The sequence below is a fragment of the Stylophora pistillata genome, chromosome 7, assembly GCF_964205215.1.
Source record: "Stylophora pistillata chromosome 7, jaStyPist1.2, whole genome shotgun sequence".
Lineage (NCBI taxonomy): Eukaryota > Metazoa > Cnidaria > Anthozoa > Scleractinia > Pocilloporidae > Stylophora > Stylophora pistillata.
In genome coordinates, this window is record NC_142525.1 from 10610085 (window position 1) to 10619366 (window position 9282).

General features: G+C 38.7%; 1 protein-coding gene across 1 annotated transcript; it reads left to right on the top strand.

The window, feature by feature from the left end:
* Positions 1-615: 615 nt before the first annotated feature.
* LOC111338855 (nuclear receptor subfamily 2 group E member 1) lies at positions 616-9174 on the top strand. The gene is made up of 4 exons (XM_022945397.2): positions 616-1089; positions 1759-1992; positions 4846-5607; positions 6379-9174. The coding sequence occupies exons 1-4, from the start codon at positions 1038-1040 to the stop codon at positions 6618-6620; spliced, it is 1290 nt and encodes a 429-aa protein (XP_022801132.1). The 5' UTR covers positions 616-1037; the 3' UTR covers positions 6621-9174.
* Positions 9175-9282: the final 108 nt, after the last annotated feature.

Genomic DNA, 9282 nt, shown 5'->3' on the forward strand with positions numbered 1-9282 from the left:
TTCTGCTGTTTACACGACAAGGCAATTTTTGCATAAATAATAATATTTTCTTTGAAGGAACTTTCACTACAAATGCTTCACAACCGACAAAATTGGGCTTTTCGCCATGGTAACTGTGTGTGTTAAAACTTCAGAGAGACCGTACTGACAAGTGACTGTGTTTAATCTTTTTTCACCGTGGTCAATTTTATATCTTCGCTGATTAAAGCTCTTTACCTGCCAAAAACTTGGATAAATTTTTAACAACTTTGTTCTCGCAATCGACGGTAATATCGAAAAGCCGGGCATGCGCTGTGCCTTCACCACCAGGTGGAAAATACTTAGAATTCGTATTCGCTGCATGCACGTGCCGGTAAAAGAATTATAATGGAAATTCCACCGGTTTTAAATTGTCTTCGAATCTTTTGTAGAAACAAAGCTATCTCGTTCCTTCGCTTTTGTCTTTTGTCAGTGCAATGTTTAAACGAAGCCTTTGCGAAAATGATTAATCTCGAAAAGGTCTCATTAAATCTTATGCAATCTGTCACGATAAATAGATTTCAAGCTCTTTGGCTTTGTGGTTTCTAATCCTTGATGTGCTTTTTCGCACACAACGCTTCAAGCTAGGGAACGGTGTGATTTCGAGCTTTAAATCCGACGTTTATCTTTGACCACACTACTGCACGATACGTCGCTACACTCAATACCGCAACTTCCTAAAGTATTGATAAGTAATCCAATTAGCATGTAAACAGATACACAGTTTGTCGCTTTCATGTCTCTTCCCACACAAGGCAATCGCTACCTCTCTTGTGAAGGCAAACGACAAACCTCTTCCTAGCCAAGAGCAACCAATGGGAGGTGTCGAAATGTCGCAATAATCACGCAGCGACCAATCAGCGTGTAGCTGGACGCCTACACCTGTTCATTTTCATTCCCGTGGATAAATTTCACTTAACTTGTCCGTTTGCCCGGGGAAATCGCTTAAACACCTCAGCTGCTTGCCTAGTAAATTAAAAGCAAGGTGTTGTCTCTTAAACAAAACCAAAGGACCGTTTATGGAACATTCTTCGCTTCAGCTGTCCTTGGAAACACAACAGGCGATGCAAGGTATGTGAAAATGGAACAATTTAAATGACTTTTTTGACTTGCCTTTCCACGCCGGTACTTAGCACGTGAAGTCGGTGAACGATCTTAGAATTTTTTTTTACCATGACCATCCCCTGTCTGTTATAATTTTAGCTAATTTCTTTTTAAGTATATCGGAAGCAAAGTGCGGAGAAATGTGTCTAGTTTTGTGATGATGAGCGTTAAGGCGTGTTGCATGCTGGCATCACATTCTTGTTTTGATTCTCGCCTGCTCGAAACATCAACGAACGGTGCGAGAAGGGTGTTGTTTAATAGGACAAGACTCGTATTTCAAGCCAACGAATTTCCTTTGATGCTAGTAAGAAAAAACGAAAATAGTCTGCAAAACTTTCCGACGCCTTTTGTTGTCAGGGCTGCTCGATGTGTTCGCGATTACGACGCAGTGTTTTATTCGCACTGATTTCGCATGGCCACTGGTTGATCGAATAAACTCGCGAACGCTTCTCAGAGTGCAACAAGCCAGATTTGTCCTCAGCATTAAGATCTTATCTCTCAGCTGCAGAGCAGTTCTGCAGAGACGAAGCGCGGTTTCTAGAAAGGTGATTGGCTCACTTCGGCTCTTATTGAGAAATTTTCCAAATTAGCGCTGGGTAGCTTCTGACTAAGGCCGCTGAATTCGCTCTCTTTTAGCCGTAGATCGCAAGCCCATTATCCTGTGTCGGGTCTGTGGGGATAGATCATCTGGAAAACATTACGGGGTTTTCACCTGCGACGGATGCCGAGGCTTTTTTAAGAGGAGTATTCGTCGTAATCTAACATATCAATGCAAGGAAAGAGGCAATTGTACTGTGGATGTAACGAGACGAAATCAATGCCAGGCCTGCAGGTTAAAGAAGTGTTTTGAAGTGAAGATGAACAAAGATGGTAAGTGGTCATAGTTCAACACTATTTCTTGACTTACTGTAGTCCTTGACCATTTCTAAAAAGTAGACATCAATTCTGTAAAACGGCGGAAATTCCACTCAGTTGTTTTGGGGTTTGTGCGTGCTTGGGGTAAAATCGCTGAGGCGTGCAATCGCGATGCAGACTGAGTTTTTATTTAAGTGCAAAACTGAGCTTACAAACTGCGAAAGTTTTTAAACTCATTTATAGAGTACTTTAAATGAAGCATTAGCTAGAAGTTATGATTTCTGTTCAGTTGTATTCGAAAACCCATTTTGAATTATATTGAGGAATTACCAAGAATAGTGATCAGTGCTCGGCAAATCTCACCCGCGCTTAATTGAATTGTTTACTGAGTAAGAAACCTTTTAAAATATTCTCGTTTTATCTAATTCTCCGTAAAAATGCACCAAAGAAACTTAATTTTCCGCATAAAGAAAAAAGATAACTTGATAAAGCTTTTTTTTACACCCAAACGCATCAATCGGACATCACGGATAAATTTATCAATTTCATCACAGGGCTTTATTTGTGTGTTTTACTGCCGTGGGGAACTCATTTAGCATCATTAGGTATGAAACAAAAAAAAAATTGGATGGATTAAACATGTAGAAACGCGATTATAAAAGACTGAATTTACTTAATAATTCTACGATCGAGTTAAGTAGAGATAAATCGTTCTCCGCTCAGCTCGGGAACGAAGCTCCGATCATTGCGCCAAAGAAAACATCTGCATTTCAACAGTTCAAACTATAGAGAGCGGGTCCCATTTATTATTAATGCAATCTTAATTGCAGATCTTTCCCTTTTTCCCTTCAGAACTACACAGGCGTTAATGAAAATGTATCAAATTGCGTTTGAGTTCTGTTGCCTTTTTTCATGTCCTTTGGCGTAACACCATTTTAATTTGGAGTTCGCTTTGGTCTTTCCAGTCTCATAATTAATGCCTGTGGCCGACAGGCAGGTATCAAAACATTTATCGACTGCGGTTTTCGTCGACCTAAGGGGTGTTTTTGGTTTAGAATCGGTCGGTGTTTAATAATTCACAAAGGCCTTGTTTGACTCAACATTCAGGCGTGATCAAGTCGCGCGGGCGTCAACCCAAAAACCTGAAGCAAACAAAAGTTATGCTAACAACTGCAGGTCTTCGTAGGCGTCTTTTCTCGGGGTATTCAAACTGGAATTTGCCCTCTTAGACGCATATCATTAGCGCGGATCGTGCACGACTCTGTAGTTTCTTTGGCTCGAAAAAAGTAACGGAGCTCTTCCAAATGAAAGATGTTTCCTTATCTTTTTAATCCATAAGTGCGAGAGATAACTAGTGTGCCGGCCGCTTCATACTATATCTACGTGATCCGTTGCTTAGGCTTTGAAATAATTTCATTGGCAACTCTTCAATTACGAAAACAAGCCATTATCTATATCCATTTCGAACGATGGATAGTGTAATATAAGTTTTCTTTTTGGGTCAGTGCGATATTTCCAAAATAGCAAACCCTCTCCCAAGTCGCTTTTCATCGGCAGAGACATAGCTTCAAGTACATAATCTTCTACTCTTGCCGTGAAAGTTAGTGAGATTAAAGAAAAAAAATACTTCTAGACGGATCAGAAGAGAAATATTTTCTGACTTTAATAATCGTACTTGATATTGATTAAGAAACAACTCATGCCAAACTGTTAACGGCATAGGGAAACACGTTATAAACTTCCTGTTTACAGAGCATCATATTTTTTTAGTCTTCCGTTTTTCCGAAAAGCCCTGAGTCATTGCGCTTAGATTTTTTTGACAAATCTCAGTCAAGCAGACTAATTCGACTGATTGAAGACCAAATGAGAGATACATCGATTTTGTCGTAAACTTGCGTTCAGGAATTTTTTCAGACAATTTTTTTCAAACGATTTTTTTGATAGCTTAATAAGTAAACTGCAACTTTTATGATTCATTCCTCTGGCGATAAGCGGGTTGAAACGCGCATTTTGCTAACGTACGTATTTGACAAAGAATGACTTGACTTTTCCTTTTGTTTTTTTCTCCGGGCCCATTTCGTGACGTTTTGAGGTTGCTGTATATCTATAGTAAAAAAGGCGTTTAATATCTTCCAGCTCAAGAAGTTTTGTACCAAAATTTATATTGCTCTCCATGAATGTTATTTTCCAGGGATACAAAATAAATGAACAATTACTGATCTACAGAACAAACCCGTATCTAAGTTACGACGTGCAAAATACGGTTGAGTAATTTCAAGAAGCGATGCGATGCGGTTTTGAGTTGCTATAGCTGAAATAATAATTTGAATGAAATTCTTGTTGTTTAGGGATAGAGAAGTTTAAGGGCCTAATAACAGGAAGGTGACGAAATGATACCTGATTTTGGTTTAAAAAATTTTACAAAATTTACGTCCGTTTAAATTAGAAATGCCGAGAAAACACACTAATTTTCAGAAGACGTCAGGGAAAAAAAATTTCCAATAGGTTAAACTCAAGATAAAATTCTGTAAACATGGGAAGAAACATGCCTGTCCCAAAATTTCCAGCATAGTTAATTCGTCAATTTTATAATATCGTTATCGACGTAGCAAATGGGAACAAATGGTTCAGATTTTTGTGTCACGGATCCTCAAGCTACGTTTTTTTAAAATTTTTCTACCGATAGACAAGGCTTATCCCTTTCTTGAGTTAATAACATTGTTTTTTTGCGGTATGGTTTTGTTCAAGTTTGAATTATCAACAAGCAATTCTGAGTTTTATGTTAGATATAAGGCAGTTTTATAGTTTGCATGCAAACCTCAGAGAGAATTTCAAGGCGAATATTTCGTTCCTTCATCCTTTCTACAGCCGTCCAACACGAGAGGGCCCCACGCTCCTCGCAAGCTGTCCCAATTGTCCCCACGTGCTCATTACTCAGTGGATCATACGAACAACCTCCCACGCACGCTGTCCCAGAACAGCCGTTCTCTTACTCCAAAAGCAACCAGGGTGACAGACCACAGCGCCACAGCAGCCCAGAGCGAGAACTGGAACCGAACAGATCGAGCGACCTATCACGCTTCTCGCCCCCAGTCTCTCAGTATCACGGCCAGAATAACAACCAGTCACCAGACTCCTCCAAGAAGCGCAACTTTCTTTCCATAGCAAGTCTGATTGAAACAAAAGACAACTCTGCGCAGCCTTCTCCGAGTACTACCACCTCCAGCCCTAAACACGAGAGTGACGACCCTAGAGAAAGGTCACCACTCGTGTACCAACCCTCCTCGGAGTCCGTATATGAGTCCGCCGTGCAGTTACTGTACATGTCAGTTACTTGGGCGAGAAATATACCCACATTTTTGGATCTTCCTTTCCGTGATCAAGCGATCTTGCTGGAAGAAGGATGGAGTGAGCTTTTCGTTCTGAGCGCTGCCCAGTTCTCTTTGCCAGTGGACATGGGGCCGCTTCTATCTGCAGCTGGTCTGCAGGTGGATAAAGCGCCCACAGATAAAATCGTGGCGGGAATGGCAGACATTCGTCTGTTACAAAATGTGGTGGCGAGATTCAAGCGGCTGCAGATTGACTCTACTGAGTATGCGTGTTTGAAAGCCATTGTGCTATTCAAGCCAGGTAAGAAGATATTTTCAGCCTTTCATGTGGGTGAAAATAAGATTTATGAAGAGTGGGTGGGCAGTATCTTGTTTCCCCTCCCTCTCATTCTTCTATTTTTGTCTTCAGTCTCTATGCAAACTAGCTAGTGTACGGTTAAGCGTGTCTCGGATCTTTTACGCTGTTGTAGACGCTTTGATATTAGTATTTGCTAACCTGGCGTCAAGAGGTTATAATCTCTTGCTGGCGTACAATGTCTTGTTGGCATCGATTTAGCTTACATACCATTAAACAATTAGATTATGAATCCGAGGTTTCTATCGCATGATAGTTTACAACGGCGCGCGAAGCCACAACCATCGGCAATCGCTGACATAAAAATAGAGATCGAAAAATCTAGTTTTTCTCCTTTTAGTCTTGGTACTAGTAGTTCCGTCAAAACGGTGACTCATCAGCAAGAGAGGCTTATATTTTTGCTCTTCGTATTTTGTTTCCACTGCCTACTGTTAAGATGCTCTTTTTCCTGTTTATCGCGGAATGGATAACGACTGACAGAACCAATGAGTCAATGAATTTGAATCTATGAAAATCATATATGTGTACTACGGTTTCATAAAATGTATGAAAGCGATCCTCATAGTAATTAACCCTACTTATGTAGTAGTGGAAATAAGGCCTGAAATAGAAAAAAAAATTCGGAACCAATGAAATTTCAGCATTTGTAGTAGAACGGTAGCAGATTTACAAAAGTAAGTTATTAACTACTTTGCTCTGTGTAAATTTTCGTTGCAGACCTTCGTGGTCTCCGAGCGCCTCACATGGTTGAAAGACTGCAAGATCAAGCCCAAGCCATGTTGGGAGAATATTGCCGCGGCCACAATCCTGAACAGCAAGTGAGATTTGGAAAGCTGTTGCTGATGCTACCATCATTACGCTCCATCAGTCCTAAGATGATAGAAGACTTGTTCTTCCGCGGGGCTCTTGATAACGTCCCCATTGAGAGAATGCTGTGTGATATGTTCAAATCAAGCTAAGCTGAAGGCTACTATCTCCTAGAAAGTACAGTGCTCTTCAGTTTTCGTTTTGAAAGGAGAGCTTGTTATTTGTGAACAGTTTAGTTAAATAAGTAACTCGGTTGTTAATTCCATAACCTACCTTTTAGCCCAGATGAAGTACAGCTGTCAATTTTAAAGAAGGGAGACCTCCAACAAAGCACTCATATAGCGTGGATTCCCTGTCCTTAGCCGGGGCGAGATGCGCAGGAACTGGGCCTTTACGCTAAGCGCGGGAGACAAGGGGTCTACTAGTGCTTAGCGCTAAAAAGATTTGACACCAATTCAAATGAGATTTAATCGATTTTTATTTGTTTTTACTGCATCCATAAGTTTCAGCCAGAATTAAATGCAGTTAAGTTACAGTTCAGAGCAAGTGTCTGAAGATATATGTTACTAGTAACATGTCTTCAATGCGGTCAGCCCCTACAACATGTGTACATTATAACCTGCTGGTTTTGCCACCTGTTTTTCGTTTTTCTTCTACGCCAACGTTCTCTTGATCCTCAATGCCTGGGTTCGTTGTATCTCTTTAAAGCTAATTTATAATCCTTTGATAAATTGATGCTTTGATAAACAAGTTAAATATGATGGCATTCAGAGGATGACACAGGTATACGCAGAGAAAAAGGAACTCCGAAAAACGATAGGAATCGAACCTGCGACCTTCGGAAGCTTTTTGATTAGTGCTTCGGACGCTCTACTCCCCTAGAAGACCTGTGTGTACGATGAAACACAACTGGCCTTACGGCAGTATTGCAAATAATCAAGCTGGAAATTAGAGTAAGTCGTGAAAAACTGTAGTATTTATTTATGTAGATAGTTATTTTATTTTCAGTTTTTCTGCGTGTTTCGATAAAGGTTTTTTTTTTAATAGGATCGGAAAGAAAAGTCAGTATCGGTGTTTTTCCTTTGAAATTTTTTATCAACTTTTTTGTTTTGCTACCTTCATTTGAAAGCTTTTAAAGCCAAGTTTTTTTGGATAGTACTTGGTATGAGATATTTTTTTCCAGGGTTCAAATTTTATTTCGTAAACAGCTTAAAAGATTCATTGCTAAGATTGTTCGCAAGCATTAGTATATTTTAAAGCTCTGCGAATGCGTAAATGCAAACGATGGCCTCTCTCGTACTTAGCTGAATCTCGGTGGAGGTTTTCGATGGATTTTTTAATGTTTTTATCTTACAATATTCTGAGGGAATTCCTTTGAAATGAAAACGATAGACTAATTAAAAGCAAAGTTTGTTGAAGTATAAGGAAACCGAAGCAAAAATAAAGTATGAATAAATATGAAGAACCCCTTCGATTGAAAGCAAACTTTCGTAGTAGCTTCGTTTGATTTCTAAGACATTTTGATAGGGAATATTCACTTGTATCTGCCTTTTTTTTTTAACATTTGGTAGCAAAGTATTCATAGAATAGTGAAAATGTTTAGTAAACTCTTATGTATATAATCAAGATAATCAAGCATAAACTGTTAACTAATCTCTTGATATAATGTAAATATCTGTAGCATACAGCATTTTGGTAGTTCAGAACATTCAAGTTAATGTATCAAATTTTGTTTTTTTTTTTTCAAATTGTTTTATTCAAATTGTACCACACTAAAGCGAAAATGAAGACCCATTATTTTTGCTTTATACATCATTTTCAATAGCTTATAATAGGTATAGTGAGGTTACGTGCTAAGACTATCAGTTAAGTTTCTAAATTTATATCGATAAACTTTTTTTTGTATAGGGTTGTTATGCCATGTAAGAACCTACATTTGTGGTTCCAGGCCTTCGCTTTATTAAATAAATGCAAGGGACTAAGCACAAGTTTTGAGCGCCTTTTAAGTGTCCTTCAAGGAATGACCTCTGGACGATGTGTACTCAGACTTCTCAAAGAATCATAGAGGTCCGCAGGAACTAAGTTGCGCGGAGACATTTATAATCTACTTTAATCTTATTCATTTTCAGTTTTACTTGCTCCATCTTAGTCTATCTTTCCCATTTGTGATGTTCTGTGTCACACATAACATTTTGATCTCGTCTTGAAGTTTAGGGAAGTCTTACACAGCGCTAAAAATAACTTGAAATATTGTTATTTGTCTCCTTTAATTAATGTCGATGACTAACTTTATCACTAGCTTTATTAAAAATTACGCCTCAGACAGGTTTAATTTGGCAAGAAAACATCAAACCTGACCCATTTTTATCAGATATTTATAAAATCGAAACCCCGAGTGAGTTTGCCGTTTTTAAAACACAGTCGGCTTTGCTTTTTTACTTATTAGTTACTCTTTATTTAATCTAGTTTAGTTTACCTTTTTATCAATTCGTATTAAATTTGACTACAAATATATCATACTCCAACGATTATTTTGCACGACAGCTTTAAACCTTGTTTTTAATAACAATTCACTTTGATACAAATGTTGTGTTTGAATAGTGGGATTTTTTTTCTTAATGTGAGTAATATAAATTTGCAAAGTGTAAGCCCGACGCAAACGCTTGTGATAATGTTTATTGTTGAAATAAAAATCATCTTATCTTGCCATATAGTTCGTCATGCGTGTTATCAAAATGGAGGGGATCGACGATCTTATAGGTTAAAAAGTCCAGCCGGTTTTCATTATCTTCGGAACTAAATACACCGTCTGAC